This window comes from Mya arenaria, chromosome 8 (assembly GCF_026914265.1).
Source record: "Mya arenaria isolate MELC-2E11 chromosome 8, ASM2691426v1".
Taxonomy (NCBI): Eukaryota; Metazoa; Mollusca; class Bivalvia; order Myida; family Myidae; genus Mya; species Mya arenaria.
The window spans coordinates 21637146-21656303 of NC_069129.1; the positions used below are offsets into that span (position 1 = coordinate 21637146).

The window sequence follows — 19158 nt, forward strand, 5'->3', positions numbered from 1 at the left end:
CTTTTAATAACATCTTCATGTTGACAATGATTAAGTTTTAATTAACATATACGAGTATAAAGTTAATAGAAAATGGACTTTGAAATAAAGAAATTAGTATATTTATTTTGTGGGGAAATTGAGTAATACTCAACTAACCGGATACTATGCGATTTGTTTAAGTCATAGCTTTATCAAAGCAGGAAGTTCACCACTATTATTGTACAAACTAAAAGATTGGCGCACCTTTTCACATTTTTGTTAAATAGTTTATGCAATGAAAGTTACTAACGATTTTTAAATTTTATCAGTTAACCATTATCAAATACAGCAGGTACATATATAGCACTATAGCAAACGAAATGCATATTTAAACATTTAAATTCAATAATAAGACGAACACTCATAAACCTTAAGGGCGCTTTTGTGTATATGATTGTATCATGTTACAGCGTTCTATTCACTGAGTGCATTCAAATGGTTTCAATACTTTTATCCACATTTTTAGAGGAGGATAGACTTACAAGTGTGGATATATGATTTTCCTGTTTTATTTGTTTATAAATGCGACCATTGTAAGTGTGGATTGCTATTGTTTAAGAATTCGGCTGGTGCCTCCTTACATGGACTATTGTTCCATATTTTGTCTGAAGTAAGATTTTCCTGGATCTAACTATCTCTTGAATTTATGTAGACGATATTATTATTTGATCAAATTTAATGTAGTAGAATAAAGACATGTTACCACTTCCAAAGACAATTTCCTTGATTAGTTTATTAAAACAAACGTTGCGTTATAATACTTCAGTTTGCATCTAGGCAATTAAGGAGTAAGATATATATCAAAACACGAATCAAATCATACGTTTGCCATTTTTGGTTCACTTAGTCAGAGTGCGATGTTATTCAACTACCTTTATTTAAAATAACTAGTTATATAACAATTCAACTTCCAAAACATGCTTAGTATTCAACTGCATTTCCTCCTGGTTTTTCTAATATGTTGTGGTATAGGTGTTGAAGAGATGGTTCATAGATAAAGATCGGCAATGAAATACTTAAAAAGTAGTAAATAGTTATCAATATCTCAGTGCATGATTATATTTAGAATAGGAAACGTCTTTCAGCATACGCATCTAGAGACAGTTATGCTGTTATTGGGCTGTGTATAACTAGTGGACCATTTAGAACTTCTAAGGTAATATTCAATGTATAATAATTATAATTGTATGGAGAGTAATAAATTCATGGCGTATGTTCATTACGGACCTGTGTAAGAAGAAACTTAGTTAAAGCTCAAACATTTGAGTGTTTATCTTTTTTGTTAAATAGGTACTTTTGAACAATTTACTGCGCAATTTGATGTTTATGTTAAAGCTGTCAGGCTTTAAAAATATGCACATATCAGTAAGCCAAATGAATGATATAAATACATTGTTAATGCGTTGAATATTATGCATTCCAGAGTCTGATACTCAAACTGGACTTAAGACTTAAGGGCATATGCTTTATATATGCAAGAATATATAACAAAACACGTTTTCAACTAATCGATTTTTTAAAGATAAGAGTGTACTTATACTGATATATTTTAATTCAAATAATTCTTATAAAATGCAAAGTACAAGTTCATAGATGATAAAAGCAGAAAGTCTGTAGTGATAATTTTATTGAAATCTGACATCATGTTAACGGTATGTTTGCGAAGTTTCAAAATAAATTGAACAAACTTTTGCGATAAAATGAAATTTTAAATTTTTTGAATTAAATGCCAGCATCATTCTATAAACGATTTATCAAATAGAACATCATTCCGTTTCTGCAATATTGTTGGGCTTTTGTGAATCAACTTTAATTTCAAATTGCATGGAAAAGTCATGACATATATGTTTTAATTTTCTCTATTTAAAAAACATTTTAGGTGTTTGGTTACAATTTTTAAAATTGCTCGTTTTAAAAACACATTATACGAGTCTTAGATTTAAAACTAGTTAAAGCTGACTAAACAAACAGAAGTGGTTCCATCCCAAATTCAAATACGTGTAATTAAACTATAGTTAGTATACCATAAAAATGTTTATAATATCCCATTTAAAAAGAACATACACTCTTTGATGCGATATAATGTTTGCTGAGCATAGTTGTATTCTAATTTGGTTCAATTGTAATGGAAATAAACATGTATACGAAAACGCATTTATCAGATGTGTCTGCTTCAGAAAAGGATTGACACTCAAGAACAAAGTGATGTTTCGGATACTTGCTCTACTGTGCCTGGCACGATTATATTTGGCAAGTATGTACAAAGTTCAATGTGTTATGTCTTAAATTTAAATAATAAAACAAAATCATATAGGATTTATATTCAGTTAACACTTTGAAATTATCAGTGTTCACTGGATTCATGTTTCAGTTACGGTCATTATAGACGGGGTAAATTTGAACTGTTCCACAAACTGTGCTTGTTGTAACAGAGAAGATACTCGATGTAATACACATAGTTCATATGGAAGTTATTATTGTCATGGTGGCTGCGTTGAAACAATATGGGGCAATAAATGTCGCAATCGATGTAGAGGAAACTGTTTAAAATGTGAACATCACGAAGGCATCCAATGCTTAAAATGCAAGGACACATTTTATGACTTGAATAGTAACTGCAACAAGAGTTGTTCAATTGGATGTGCTGATGAAACATGTACTGATGATGGTACATGCAAAACATGCAAAACAGAATTTGAAGGAGATAAGTGTGACACTTGTATACAAGGGAGATACGGCGAAGATTGCTCTATGAACTGCCATCATCAAAACTGCCGTTGTACATACTTGACTGGATGTGATTCATGTAAAACTAACTTTACTGGTTCCATTTGCATGGAATGTAAAGATAGTAATTACGGGGCAGACTGCAATATGACGTGTCCTAGCGGATGTAGCGGTCGTAAATGTACGGGGAATGGAATATGTTATCAATGCGTTTTTGGATACTATGGAGAAGACTGCAACACGCGATGTTCTAGTGGATGCAGCGGCGGAAGTTGTATGAGAAATGGAACATGTATTCAATGCAAACATGGTTATTATGGGGAACAATGCAAAATCACTTGTTCTACGGGTTGTAGGGATGGAGAATGTTATAGAAATGGGACATGCACATGTAAGGATAATTTTACGGGTACATTTTGTAACGAATGTGTTGTAGGAAAATATGGGGACAATTGTCAACATGAATGTGGTGAAGGTTGTTCACCATCATACTGTAGCAAAGAAGACGGATACTGCAGTTGTAGTGAGAACTTTGCAGGAACGAAATGCAATTTATGCAAAAACGGACTGTTTGGCTTGTCATGTGACTTGCATTGTTCAGATAAGTGTGTCGAACGTACATGTTCAAGAATCGATGGCGCATGCACACACGGTTGTGATTATGGATACTCTGATACTAATTGCACAACGAAATGTGATTCGGACTGTGGGTCATGTCAACAGAATGATAAATCATATTGTACGTCATGTTTGCATGGATACTCTGGCTCAACATGCACGTGTCCACCTAATTGCGACTGTAAGGGAGGGGATAAGTGTATCGATTGCTTAGATCAGTGGATGAATCCTGGATATGAGTGTAAATGTCAAAAGACATATTGTACTAGTAATACCTGCACCACATGCCTGAATAGTACTTTCTTTCTTACAAACAGAGATAATTCGTGCTGTGAGTGTCCTCAAAATTGTCAAGGCGGTTCCTGCACAACTGGACCCCAATGTACAAGGGGATGTGTGAATGGATTCTATGGCATGGATTGTTCTCAGAAATGTGACGGTGATGGGTGTTTAAAATGTAGCCAAGTTGATGGAAAGTGTTCCATGTGTAAGACAGGATTGTACCCGAATGAACATGGAAATTGCACTTCTTGCAATAGTAAATGTAATAATGGGAAGTGTAACTCTGAAACAGGCAAATGTATACATGGCTGTGCGGAAAACTTTTGGGGAGACAAGTGTGACATACCTTGTAATCCTAACTGTGGAACATGTCAGCAAGATTCAGGAATCTGTGATTCATGTACAAATACAACATTTCATGGACTTTATTGCAACGCATCATGCAGTTCCTTATGCTACGAAAACAAGTGTTATCAAAGTAACGGTCATTGTTCGAATGGATGCAATAGAGATTTCTTCGGCAATCTATGTCAAACCAAATGCCCTGCAAATTGTAAGCAAAGTGAAACAGACACGAGATGTAATGCTGATGGTATCTGCAAATTTAATTGCGTCGATGGCTATGTAGGTGTCAATTGCTCGGGTAAGAATATGACAAAAGTTAAAGTATTAGTATTTCATGTAGTTATAATGCTTTATAATAGTTATAGTAATATAAATAGGTAAAGTAATTGTTAGAAATACAGGTTTATTTTCACTCTATTTTTCACATAGTTCATTTCTGATCAGTTACGATTTGTGTGCATTATTCATATTGAAGTACTTAGTGTTTTATGTCAATTAGTTTTCAACAATGCACTTGTTCATACAATGACACCATTCTGCACAAACTATACTTTTGACGACTAGTTGAACGATAAATTTGTGTAGATTGTAGGATGATAACATATATTATATTTGTTAATAAGAAGCGTTAAAAGCCGGACCGCTAGTAGCAGCTATTGCTGGAGGAGTAAGTAGTGGCGTTGTAGTCATCATTGGCGTCGCTGTTGCATTTTTCTTCTTTCGACGAAGGTATAGCATATGTTCACTATAACAACATATTTGTATTTGTATTCTCTAAATTATTTCATGTCTATTGGAAACATCCATTTTTTCATACATAACGAGCTCATTTGACAAAACAAATACGTTAAAGCAGTTATATTTTTAATGAACAAATTATGATGTATAAACGTTTGTTGGTAAAATTTACGCCAGAACAGCCATTTGCTGAAATTGGTCGACATTCGCTTATCCAAGTGCGTGTTTAACAATAGCGAATACATTGTAAATAATTATAATATATATTTTATGTAATCAATAATAAAAGTTGTTAAAATATACTGAAAGATTTAATTCACAATTTTCTTTTTGTAATATTACACTCGCTTGCCTGCCTCTAGCACAATCAAGCGAAATGGCAATAACAAACTTCAGGCTAACATTACTGAGGAGGAAAACAAAGAAAGTAAGTCCACCCTATCATTACGTTGTTCATGTTTTGGTTAGGGATTTTTTTTATAAGAATGTATTATTTAAACCTCATCTTACTGCAATAAATGTTCCATTATTTTCTCTTAGTATGAAAACTTATTAACCAAAACTGCATAAAATTGAAAATCACTTATTTTAATTTGGTTCTTATATTTTTCTTAATTTCCTTATATCATTAACAAACGAAGGTACCCATTTTAACGAAGGAAGTGTCAAAAAAGAAATAACAAAACAATATTCAACCGGTTCCCGGCCATCAGCAAACAAGCCTCCTTCAATAAAGCAACACACGTATACACATGTTGTGACCGCATCTGAAATTGAGATTGACTTGAACATAGGTAAGCCTTAAAAAGCTTTATGTCAGAATTGTTAAACACTAAGGTTAAATTTAAATGTCTGTCTGTTAAATGCAGATAAATAATACATAATTGGGAAGCATCGTTTAAGATTAAGTATTAAGCTATTATCTTAAAGGCCTTTTTTAAGCCGTCCATAAGTACCCTCCCCACCCAAAAAATAAATAAAAATAATAATAATAAAAAATCTTTTTCTTCATTGTCTTGTGATGCTTTTAAGATCTCTATAACTATTTAAAAATCACTCGTATTTGTTTATTATATATTTCCAATCAGTTAAATTAATAAACATATTCGCTATGCATATTGTTTATATGTATTAGTGAGACAATGATATTATCTACTCGAAAAGTGTCAACCCTAAATGACCCTGAGCCATAAACAATTACACTTGAAATGGCCCCTACTGTGACACCAGTGCAACTAACAGAAGATGCACGGCAGGGGTTTATCATGCAAAACATTCCTTAAACAAGGCCTTTAAGCTGTACAATACTGTTGACAAATCCAAAGATTTTGTTAGACTTGATAGATAATGATTGTTATAGGGAATAATTGGGAAATCATACATGATATGATATGGCTTTCTTATGCACAGTATCTAATTAAGTGGTGCATTGCGGTATTTAGATGATGCTAACAATGGATCAGTTGCCAATTCTTCTAAAGATGATCAGACGTATTATAACGAACTTGGATCTTCAACTAACAAATCTAAAATACCCATTGGTCAACTCGTCAAATATGTGGATGGAAAATCGCATGAGGCGTTTAGTGTGGAATTTGAGGTAAGTGCCATGAACAATCATATTACTATGATTATAATTGGTATGCATTAAAAGGATATTGGCAATCGTGTAACACTTATCGGAAATAGTTCAATGTTTATTCATTATCAATAACGAGTAAGTTTTAGAAAGCGCCGTACAAGAACAGTTTAAGAGGAAATAATATGTATGTTCGACTAAAGGAGTGTTTTGAAGTCATAATAATTATGTTCCTTGTTTGTTATGTATATAGTCGGTTAGTTTCATTATTCATTTGTTGACAGAAGTTTCCCATTGGTATTGTGAAGCCATATGTTGAATCGCAGAAGAAGGAAAATATTAGTAAGAATCGGTACAAGGGGATTTATCCATGTAAGTTATGGACTTTGAATTTGAATACCTTTCATGAATGGTTGCACTGCAGTATGTATTGTAGAAATGAAAGAGTCTTGCCGTTTAGTCATTTGAAAATTTAAGTTTGAAATTCCCTAACTGATTGGTTTTTATTTTTCATTTGAACATCATTACAATAACAATGTATTTCATTCGAAGTCCTTAATACAATATTCAGCTATACATCAACACGATTGTATTATATGTATTACTTTATAAATGAGTATAGTAAAGTTTTAAATATATATGTTTGAAACAATCGTTTTGTTTAAAACACTTAACCGTTTAGACGATGACTCGAGGGTGAAGGTTAGAGGCAGTGGTGGTTCAGACTACATAAACGCAAGCTTTGTTGATGTATGTACACTTAAATGTTATTTCACCATGTTTGAGTGTGTTTTCTCTGGTTTTGCCCCCTTTTGAACAATGACATCGTTTTTAAACCTTGAGAAAAGGAAACTTTAACAAGTTAAAATTTATCAATTGATACTACCTTTTCAGGGGTATAAAAAGCCAAAGCAGTATATTGCCACATTAGGTAAGCGGTAAAATGATATATGATAGTATACCTAAATTACGGAAACAGGTGTTATTAAATGTAAGATAAATTACATAATTTAAATAGTTATGGGTAAATCTACGGAAATTTAGTTCCGTTATTTACGGGCATTCAAATTGAATTCCTGGATTTTAAGTAATGATGTTAATGATTTTAATGGTGCAATGTACTCTCGGCTTTACCTTTGGAATGGAATTTAATTTTCCAAATTTAAAATGAATGTTAATTAAAAGCCCATTATCTTATATAATGAATTGATATTCAATTTACAATATAACAATTTTATACTTATTCTAAGAGATGCCAATCTTTTGAAAAGCAGTTAAAACACTCGTTTTTGACTCTAAATTTAAGTTAGTTTGTTCACTGTATACAGCCACAGAAAACAATACAACTAGTCAGTTGCCAAGCAACGCTCGCCCTTCTTATCAGTTGTTTGAAGGGGGCTTATTTAACAAATAGATATGACTGTATAAGCTACATCTATTGTTCCTTCTTCATATTTGCAATAATGTATTCCCGTTCGTAACTATTCAGTGCTATTTGAATATTTCAGTAATATCGGCGTCATTCAATTGCAGGTCCAACGTCCCAGCAATTAGGAAACTTTAGTTTATTTTGGAAAATGATTTGGCAACAAAGGGTTGAAAAAATTGTCATGCTTACCAATCTCATTGAACAGGGGGTAAGTATAAAACAACAATATTCTGTGAGGTAAAGTATTTGAAGCAATATGATGAAGAAACAACTCTTTACTTTGTCGAAAAAGACTCACAGATTTCGTTCAATGGCATTCTTGATAATAGAGTCCTTGTCATCGTAACTATAGGAATAAGTGACAAGTAAATATATATTTCCAAATACAATTCAGTAGAGTCAAGATAGTTTTTAAACTATTTGTCACGTCTTTTTTGTAGTTTTAGAATGTTTTGTGACATGTTAAAATAGCAATGTTTTTTTTCTATGTAACCTCGAAAGTTTTTATGTCTTTAAATTAGTATGTCCACTATTCCCAAATCCTTTAAAATAATACGTTGCATGAATTATTAAGATAGTATGTAAATGGTCTGTCAGAAATAATAGAAGTTTTCAAGCTGTATGCAACCGTTCCCATAGTCACATAAAACAAAAGTATGTAAAAAAGTATTTCATGTCACATGTTCTATATGTTGAATGTTGGAAAATATACACATTTAAGTCATGAGATTTATTTATGTATAATTATACTTTCAAATATTTTCGTTGTCCGCTTCAGAAGATGACGTATGATTCCTAATTATCAATTCACAAAGTGAGTGTCGTCCAGGAGACAGCTTGAATTATGTAAACGTCTGTTATACCTAGTTTACTTTTAAGAGAACACGCGTGCGTATTGAGGGTTCATTCCTTGAAAATGAACTAGGTATATTGATTATCGTTTACACCTTTAAGTTTAATGAATGGTATATGCTGGCAAATGTTATTGGTGTATTATTGCAGTCTCCTAAATGCGAGCAATATTGGCCAAATCCTGGGACAACTAAGAAGTATGGTGATATAAAGGTGGAGAGCTGTTCGGAGGATGAATATGCCGAGTTTACACGAAGAGCTTTCACAGTCACCATGGTAAGATGACACGTTCTATCTTTTATTTGATAACATTGCATATTTCTATATGATTCATGAACAAGTAATACATATTATACTGTATTAAGTGGCAATGAACTAGTACCATTGGTGAATACGGTGTCAAAATGGTCTCAGTCATACCGAGGCTGCTTTTTTACACGTTTGGACGTATTGTGTGCTTCAAGAAAATCACTCGTCAAGAATAAGTTTGATATAAACATGACAATTAATTTTGATAAACATATGGTATGGTTGTCTTCAGAGTTCACACGTTAATGAGATATAGTTCATTTCGTAATTAAATAAGATATCAGCATGGGGCATTACTATCGAAAGCCACTCCGGTTTAAATATTTGATCCATATCTAAGACACTTTTGTTTAATGAATATAACCTCACTCCAGACCATAGAAAGAACCTAACTTCTTACGTAAATTATTCAAATGTTTTAAAGTCAGCTATTTTATTTTAGTATTATACACGTTGCTAAAGCTAAAATATGACTTTTTATATCTATATGTGATTTTTTTTATCATATATATAGCATTTTAATAACTAACCATACAAAATTTAATAGGTATAAAAAGAACAATCACACTAATTGAGTAGATGTTGATATGATGTAAGGGCATTATAATGTGGCAATCGATATTCAATAATAGTATGTGATGAACAATAAATTCGTGTTTTTAAAACTTGATCATTGTCAGCCGCAAAGTTCGTTTGTTGAAGGGAAATGGATTGGGCGTTGGTCTTCGACAAACAAATAATGCAACTTAAGTCAAATGTGAGAAACAATAGTGCAATACACGTGCAAGATCAGGATCGGTTCGCCAACCTAATGTTCTTTAATACATGAATAAAACCAAAATATTCCCGTCCGAATGACTTTTACAGTGACTATGGTCTGTAAGCACGCGATGCCATTTAAAATCATGGAGTGATTATAAATGTTTCCTGAAATTAGTTGATCATTAAAGTCAGCGTGAATGCTCGATGACAGTTTCCTCTATTTTTTCATGATTGTTAACAGGTAGCATTAACGTAGACTTCTATTCTCAGGCCAAGTTATTGTTTTATACTAGATCAAAGAGTAAAAACTTTGTAAACATAATCTATTAAAGTATTTGATTGCACAAGTGTAACTATTTTTGTGAAATAATTCAGCAAATATTGTGAAGTATGCATTGCAGTGGATTTGATATTTGATCTTTGCACATTTATCTAATGTAACCTTTTGCCTGATCATTACAAGTGTAACAAAATTGAGACATTTTTCAATGTTTGTTTAAATATAATACGAGCAGAGAGGAAAACGTTTTAAACAGCAAGATGAAAAAGCAAATTTTTGATATCCAAATTGACCGTAAAGCATCTATCATTAAAAACCTTCATATTTTAGACGGTAGTCACGCACTCTTTTTCTTCCTGGTTTAAATTACCCCTATTCGCTGTAATAAAGGCTTTTGGTGACATGACCAACGTATATTAATTAGCCATATTATAATTTCAGCTAGATTGAGTTACATCCTGTATAAAGAGTTTCTTCATGAATTATTCAAACTTTTGCAAAATTAATCTCTGTTTATGAAGCGAGTTTTACTTTTACAAATTATACATATGTAAACGTTTACAGTATGAAGGCATTGATGTTGCACTGTATTACATTTATATGAAAATATGACAAAACCTATGTTTGGCCACTACACTTACTAAATGTACAAACATGTGCAAACATGAAATCATGCAAGGTACTGCGGAGGACGTCTGGCAAGATGATACTGTACTATGTCATGAAAAAACAGAGCGACATGTTTCTATTGTGTATGGAATACTTGAAGAGCCATTAAATGCAAAATTCTGCTATATATTTCTATATAGTTAGTTTTTTAATACAAGAAACAGATACACAATAAAATTGTCACCTTGTCAACACCAACTCTTGTCTATTGTTATTTATACCTGTAAAATAAGTGACGATACTCTACAATCAGTCAAGCCAGGAATATGAGCACTGTGCATTGTAGTTGCATTGTTGTTGGAACCATATGTACTCATCAAATGTTACGAGCATTAAACGGGTTTTGAGCTGTGCCAAATATCAGTGTTTTTTACAACGACGACGCCGAGAACAAAACAACCGCTGCGTGATTTTAGTACTTTCTTCACATCGCAAGAATACTCAGTTTGGGGAAAACTGATAACTAAAGATGATAAGTGTGATTAGTATATAATAAATGCAATCATCATATAACATAGACTTCATTTTTTCGAAGAACAAAAAATGTATATTTATCTAGGATAAGAGATAATGATCAAGGTAAATATCAACGTGGCTAGGAAATAATCTAAGCAGAGTTCACTATGGGTAAAACATGTCCGTAGTACTTTGTTATGACTGGTACAACACATCAGCATTAAAGGAGGTTACGAACGTTTAAGTTTCGCGAATGAATATTTTCTATTTGTAAACTGTAAAATTTTGTATGCGAAAAGACTACCGCTTAACAATTTTCAAACTGGAAACAAAGTTTAATGTTTTGCCTTTATTTTTTTCTGTTCATCTTAATGTATAATTTGAAGTTAACAAACAGTGAACAATTCATGTGAATGTTTTTCATTCGTAGCATTGCACCCCTTTATCGACGGCGGAGCTAGGCGGTTGCCAAAGTATTGACCTTTTAAATTCACGGCAAACGTATTGTTAATACTCATTTTTCTATTATAGGTTTAGTACATTTTAAACGATTGAACGGCCACATAACTCTGCAAATGCGTACTAAAACTTACAACTACCGTCTCTAAACCTCACTCAGAATATATTTCAAACGTTAAAGTGGGTCTTTTAGACAAGTAAATCATTGCTGAAAGCATTCAGGAAACTATGACATCTTAAAAAAAAACATATAAGGGCTACTTCATGGAAACAGGTAGCAAAAACTCGGGGTTAGCCGAACGGTTAAACTATTTATCAGTCTTGTTTTAAATGGAAACATACAATACATAGCTATAACTTAATAAAAAACACAAAGACTGTTATAATCGGACCATCTTATATCTGAAGGGATCGAAGGAAAGGACGTTGCATCATCTGCATTTCACGTGTTGGCCAGACAAGGCGATACCCGACGATGTTACCGCGATGATAGAGTTCAGACAGCGTGTTCTGAGCACGCCAAGTACATTGAATGGACCAACGGTTGTGCATTGCAGGTCTGTATAAACATTTATTTAGCGCAATTGAAGAGCGATGTAACAATATAAGCTCTTTCAATTAATCCTCATTGTATTAAAATTGGTACATATATATAAAGTTTTTCAAAGCATTTTCGTGAAATTTTTATGTTTAAAAGCAGTTAACTTATAGTGAGGCTAAGATTAATACGTTGGTTTGAGAGCAGGCTTGAAGAAATGCAATTGTGTAAGCAGAAAAGTGAATAAAGTGTATATTCTTGCTAGTAATAAATTATATATCAACTCGTTAACAATTACTTAATGTGCTACCTAAATAGTTTACTGTCCTCTTTTCTTACTATGCAGCGCTGGTGTCGGAAGAACAGGCACCTACATTGCTCTGGACATACTGACGAATGAAGGCGAAACCGAGAAAGCCATTGACATCCCCGGGTGCGTCCACAAAATGCGTCAGAATAGGCCGAATATGGTTCAGACACGGGTGAGATATACTATGAAGCTTGTATAACACCATAATATAGGTAAATCGAATCAGAGTGCATTATTGCCTTCAATATAGGCGAAAATGTTTGATATCGAAATTATTACCATCATGATTGAAGACCTCATGGTTTCATTATGTATATAGGCTGTGTAAACGTGTTGCTTTTTCTACTAACTGCGTGTGTTAAGCTTGTTCACACTATACACCTAAATCAATGCATTAATAAAACATCATATACAAGATTTACTGTGCACATGTTATTGAAATTGGTTCTTTGGTTATCATACAATTTCACTGCAACGAAACGAGTCCCATTCTATAAATGGTGACAAAATATATATATCATTTTAAAAAAGGATTACATAGCCTTGCTTGCTGTACAAACATGCGTGCCATCACATTCTTATGATTTTTTTATGCGTGTCATTTTCACGTTTCAGGGGCAGTATCAGTTTCTGCACACCGCCGTGGTCTATTCACTAACTTTCCACTGCAAACAAGTCAAGGGAGAGAACTTCAACGAGTACATAAACAAACACACAACACGAGTTCTTGATAAACAGTTTGAGGTACATTTGATCAAAGTAGGGTTTATCTTTTAATACTGGTGTCTGAATGAATTATTGAGTGTTGAGCATGCAGGATGACCTAATAATTAATCATCTGTTTCATTTGAATGATGACATTCCTTATCATCAACTTATTTAAAATTTACTGTAAGAAGCTTACTAGATTAATAGGCAACCTGTCACAAGCAAGGAGCCAACGTTTCAAACTCAATTATTGGTCATCCTTTCTAAAGCAAAGCCGACAGCCCAATGAAACGGAACCGAACGTTATTCAGCGTGTATATCATAGTTGATTCTGTCCTTGTTGTTTTTCTTCATATTATTATTTTGATTTAACTCACGATTGTTTCCCTTAGTTATAATTATTCCATTTTTCCGTATACAAGGTAGCGCTTTCTCATCGTTCGATGATTTGAATTAAGTCAGTGTACTCAAACACTATGTTGAGCGCATTTGTCCAGAGTGCTTTAGATTTACTCAAAGATAAATTACGGTTTTGATTTAACTAAAGTTTCGTTAGTATCTAAGATAAATATGGACAGTGTAAGACCCGAAAGTTGTAGACGAAAAACAATAAATATATTCAAAGTATTTAATATGAAAGCTTTAGATCAAAATAAATCATACACATTTGTTATTCAGTAATTCAGATTAAAATAGGTTTCAAACATAATGTAACGTACCCGACCAACTTAGAGTAATTCTGAAGAGGTTTGGGCAAACTGCAAATTCGTATTCTGCCATCTTAAGATTCAGTGAATCATGATTCCTCGCACTTGCACAAATACTCAGTTCAGTTCATCATTGGTAAGTCCGATTCCAGTCGCTGGTCTGACTCATTGGAGTTGTAAGTGGTAGTCTGAAATGGGAAGTCAGACAGTTAATATCGTTGGGCAAAAAGTGGCACTCATTTTGTATGTAATAATTCTTAGTTCTAACATTATGCCTTTCTCAAATTTCCTCTGTATTGGTATGGTAAGGGTAAAGTGTAGGACGGAAAAGTAAGTGCTTGAGTCTTTTTTTAATTTGAAAGCCATTCGAAAGTTAATCGGATGATAAGAATGTTAATCATTTCCGGTTTAAGAATCGAATAATATAAACCATTTTATTTAACCGCTTGAAATACGTCAAACTAGATAGTGGCAACGTCGGTGATGTTTGAGAACAATTTGAAATACGAGTAGCATCCATATCCAAATGTAGAACTCTGTAATACGTATATTAATTCGTTGCATCAAAATAATGATACTTCCACTTTATTTCTGTACAGTTTCAATTATGGTCTTCTAATTATATAAGATGATGATTTTTTTTCTATTCCAGCTCCTACAACATACAGTGGAGACGCGATCGAAAAATGAAACAGAAGCAGTTGAACGAAATAAACAGCACCTGAGTAAGAACAGAGCAAACGCCGATATCCCGGGTAAATTGCCAAAGTGGGCTTAAAGCGTGTTTATGTAATTGTTAAAACTAATTAAGTCTCAATTATTTTCGTTCGTCTTGAAATATTATTTGAACATTTACACAGTAAATATGAAAACAATGTACATTTTAAACAGACCTGATGTTGATGAATTTTCTTTCGTGAAGGTAATAAAAACAGACCAAGACTTTACTTGAATCTAAAACCAGGATCGTCAGACTACATCAATGCTGTGTATATTCACGTAAGCCAGTTTCCTTAGTTGGTCCAAAACATTATTTTAAATTCTCCAAACGTGTCATTAAAACCTGTACTTTGCCATCATGTGTTTTGTCATCAATCTAAGTTGTGTCTAACTTTTAATAGGGTTCCCGCAGTATTTCGGATTGTGTTTGTTCATTTTTAACAGAGTTTCAGAATGAAGAAACGCTACCTAGTAGCACAAACTCCACTTCCAGAGACGGTTAGCGACTTTTTGACACTAGCTGTCCAAGAGAGGTGTTCGTGTATCGTCAGCTTCGAAGTTGACATGGACAAACAAAGGGTAGGATAGTTTTTCATTGCAAGGATCTTGTTAACGTCAGCAACAATAGATTAATAGACATTCATTTAGCCGGCCAATCAAGGAATAAGTTTCATGAATTATATCATGTGTTTATATAATCAGATCTCCAACAAACTTTAATAAAATATTTGTCGAGGCCGCATACTAAAATCACTCAGTTGTATGTTGTATATTTATAAAAGGTTCGTATCAACATATGTGGCTTCTAATAATTCAATACAGTATCGTGCTATTTCATTTTGTTTACGATCTCCTTCTAAATAACACATGGGCAGAATATTGGGATATACTATCCTGCGGCCAACCAAGAAGTCTTGGAAAAGGGAACATTCCAAATCAGCTGCTCAAGAGAGGAAAATAAAACATTCTACGCAGAACGAACATTGACAATTCAGCAAAAAGGGGTAGGATGAAGTACTAACAATAGTTTCATTATTCACTTACTAAATAAATTCTTATTAAATGTACCCTGATATACTGACACTATAGGATATGACAATTCCTGTCCACTTATTGTCCACATACTATATTTCCTGTTGTGACACTGGCCTATCAACTGCAGACAATTTGACGGTAAACGTAGTTTGTACAGTATTTGAATATCCAATACATCGTTTGGATATTTTCTTAATTACAAGTACATTGGTGCAATCGACAATTGGTTGCATAGTCAATGTCAATAACACAAGTTATTCTTAAAAGCTAACGTGTTAATGATTACCGTTTCAGACGAGCACTGATCGAATCATTCCACATCTTCAATTTACTGACTGGGATGAAACGGAGAACATACCACGGTCAACTAAAAACTTCATGTCATTTCTGAACGTGATAGATAATGTCATGAAGCAGCAGGAAGACGGACCGATATTGGTCCATTGTTTGTTAGTTAACATATTTTAAGTTTAAGTTACACTCTTTCAACTTCTCGCTTCCATTTAACATAAAAATGGTCAAAAGTCTTGTTATGTGCAGTTTTGGTTGCGAGAAATCTCAAAATGTACCCTAAAGACAAAAACAAATGCTAAAATTCAGATTTGAATAATGTACTTTTTTTAGTTTTAGATTACACTTGGTGTGACATGTACGTATTTCTAAGTTATTATAATAGGCGTAAAATGTACGTATTTGTACGTCATTATTATCTGTTTCTCATGCCATGTCCATGACGAATGGTATCTGTTATTATTATTGCATAACTACATATCTATTAAGGTGAAAAGAAACTATTAGTATTATTTGCAATCAAAATTTCCTTAACACAGTGACGGTGCGGGCAAGAGCGGTCTGTTCTGTGTGGTATCGTTGCTTCTCCACAAAATGGCCGTGGAACATGAAGTCAGTGTACTTAACACTGTAAGGAAGGTCAAAACAACGCGGAGGCTAGCAATTCCCAATCAGGTGAATACTTATTCCTATCAATCAAACCATTCTGAACAAAATATACTACAAATACAATATATCGTATCACTATTTTCTATTTGTTCGAAAATCTCTACACTTTTAAAGGGTTGATGGGAATGATGCTCAGTTGATTAATTATTCTCTAATACGAAGATGGCACAGCTCATTTATGCTACACATATACATATATATACACAAGGCATTATTGATAAATAATTGGAGACCTTTGTTTATTTGTGTGACAAGGAACAATTTGTGTTCTGCCATGGATGCGTGTCGGAGTATCTTCGTTCGTTCGACGTCTACGCCAACTTTAGCGATGACACGGGACAACTTTAAAGTGCTGTCCTGTCGGCTGTCGATTGTTAAACTGGAGCTATTTGAGGAAATAGACAATGCAAATAGTATAATGTATGTGTGTTTGGTGCAGTGCATTGTGCATACACTTCTACAATATTATGCAATTACATGTATTTGAAAGCTGACAGATGTAAGCTAAACTGTATTTTATCCATTATTGTATATATATTAATGACATTGAAGTTATGAACAAAACATGTCCCGTAATCCATTTTATAAGTGTATTGCTTAAAAAGGTAAACAAGCACTAACTTCCGCTTTAGCGTCTTTTATAATAAACATCAAATGTATTAAATGTGATGAAATGGTTATTCATTTACGGTTCACGTAGGATAAATGCTATTGCTAGTTTCTATTTAACCAATTCATACTAGTATTTATTGTTGTATTATTTCATGAATTGTTAAACTGCAAGTTATCCTAAAATGTTGCACGATGTCATCATAAGCAAATAGAAACTCAAAATCCAGAACTCAATTAAAGCACAAATATGTTAATATTTTAAACGTAAGTTATTCATATTTTCATTGATAACACACTCACCCTTAAGTGCTATACATCATAACACTAAAAAAAGCAAAGTTAAGTGTTTGTTAACTTCAAGCTCGATTATTTATCAGACGGGTTGATGATTTTTTGCAATAACTTAGTTTCTGAGTTCATCAAACAAGGAAACCTACAAGAACTACAGTGGCTAAATAAAAACAGACGTTACCATGGCTAATGTTCAATATGAAATATTCAAGCTAAAAATAATATGTCATTATTGAAATACATCCATGAAACAAATTGTTGACACCAATTTTGTCAGCAGAATTCATGTTGTCACTTTTATAGCTTTATGATCTATGAATTCATCCTCCTTTGTAAAACATTTTAATTAAGGTTTTGCATTAAATTATAGGGACTACCACAGTTTCATTTTTTATATTTCTTAATGGGTTTTTTATGCGTGCAGATTGCTCCTAATAACAATGTTCTATATGACAATCAAGACTGGTATGTAGTGGTATTATTTTGTATTGTTTTTAATGTGTTTTTACCAATTTTGTTGACAGGAACAAGTACATGTATGCATTATATATATTTGTTGTATCAGTTTCATACTTTTTGACAAGCATGTTCATAGCTTTGGTACTTGATATCATCCTTTAAAACTGTTAAGGGTTTTTTGGGCTAATCATTTTAGTATAACGACTTTCACACCGATCTGCAATACCAAACGCTTGAGTAAATTTGTGTTCCTTTTTTCAAATGTATTTTCCTTACTGAATGTTATTGTTATTTGGACATGATAGGGCGTTTACAGTAACTGGGAGAGACATTTGTAAAACTTATAAAAAGAAACATTCTGTACTATGATACATAATTTAATTTGTATCATTTGGTCATTCCAAAAAAGCCCAGTTTACTGAAAAACATCCATAAACACATTATAATTTAAGCAATTACTGTTTTACATAATATATGTGTGAACAGTTTGTGAGATTATCTTTGTGCGATTTCAACATCATTATCAGTATTAAACTGGTCAGAATTTCCATAAATTTGGAAGCAAATAGTGACGTATATTTTGACCATTACAAAATACAGCTGTCTTTCACTTTTTGGTTGTTTTTCATTGCACTGGAAGAATTTTGCTGCTGGTATTATTTGTAGTGCGTATCAATATTTATGTAAAAAGCTTTATTAGTAGCAAAAAGTTTAAACATAAATCTGGTAAAATGGCACTGGGTAAACGCCAAAGCTTATACCAAATCACGATCGAATCGAGGTATAACCCAATAATGCATGTAGTTATGAAATAGTCATAAAAGATGTTTAGTAATTCGGCTTTTGGTTCACTGTTTTCGAAAAGGGCATTAATGTTAATACAATGTTGAAGATCCATCATTCAAGTCTGGAAAAATCTATAGGAGACTATGTTGACAATACTCATGTTTTGAATACAGTGTGAACATAATTATGCCTATGATGTCCGTTAACCATGATTTGTTAAGGTACTTATTTACAAATTAATTGTAAAAAATGTCTTTTTTCTTTAATGTATAGCCATTACATTGCAGTACAACTTCTTCTTTACTGTTCTTCTCTTATTTATAGTTTGTCCACGTTTTATATTTTCAGACAATGTATGAATATTTTAATCATTATTAATCAGAGCAGTTATATTTGTGTATATTAACAATAATATGAGTTATTGTTCCTGTGTGTGTACTTTTTGATTAACATAGGTTATAGGTAGCTTAGTTTTTAATATTCCTTTACACGAATAAAACTTTTAA

The 19158-nt window shown here is 32.8% G+C and overlaps 1 protein-coding gene across 1 annotated transcript; it reads left to right on the forward strand.

Moving 5' to 3' along the window:
• Window positions 1-487: 487 nt before the first annotated feature.
• LOC128244055 (multiple epidermal growth factor-like domains protein 10) lies at window positions 488-19158 on the forward strand. The gene is made up of 22 exons (XM_052962072.1): window positions 488-554; window positions 2199-2275; window positions 2393-4291; window positions 4617-4722; window positions 5094-5158; window positions 5373-5525; window positions 6174-6331; window positions 6595-6682; window positions 6993-7060; window positions 7205-7241; window positions 7844-7947; window positions 8742-8867; window positions 11935-12083; window positions 12411-12546; window positions 12990-13118; window positions 14442-14544; window positions 14712-14788; window positions 14954-15088; window positions 15385-15513; window positions 15839-15993; window positions 16375-16510; window positions 16760-19158. The coding sequence occupies exons 1-22, from the start codon at window positions 544-546 to the stop codon at window positions 16850-16852; spliced, it is 4134 nt and encodes a 1377-aa protein (XP_052818032.1). The 5' UTR covers window positions 488-543; the 3' UTR covers window positions 16853-19158.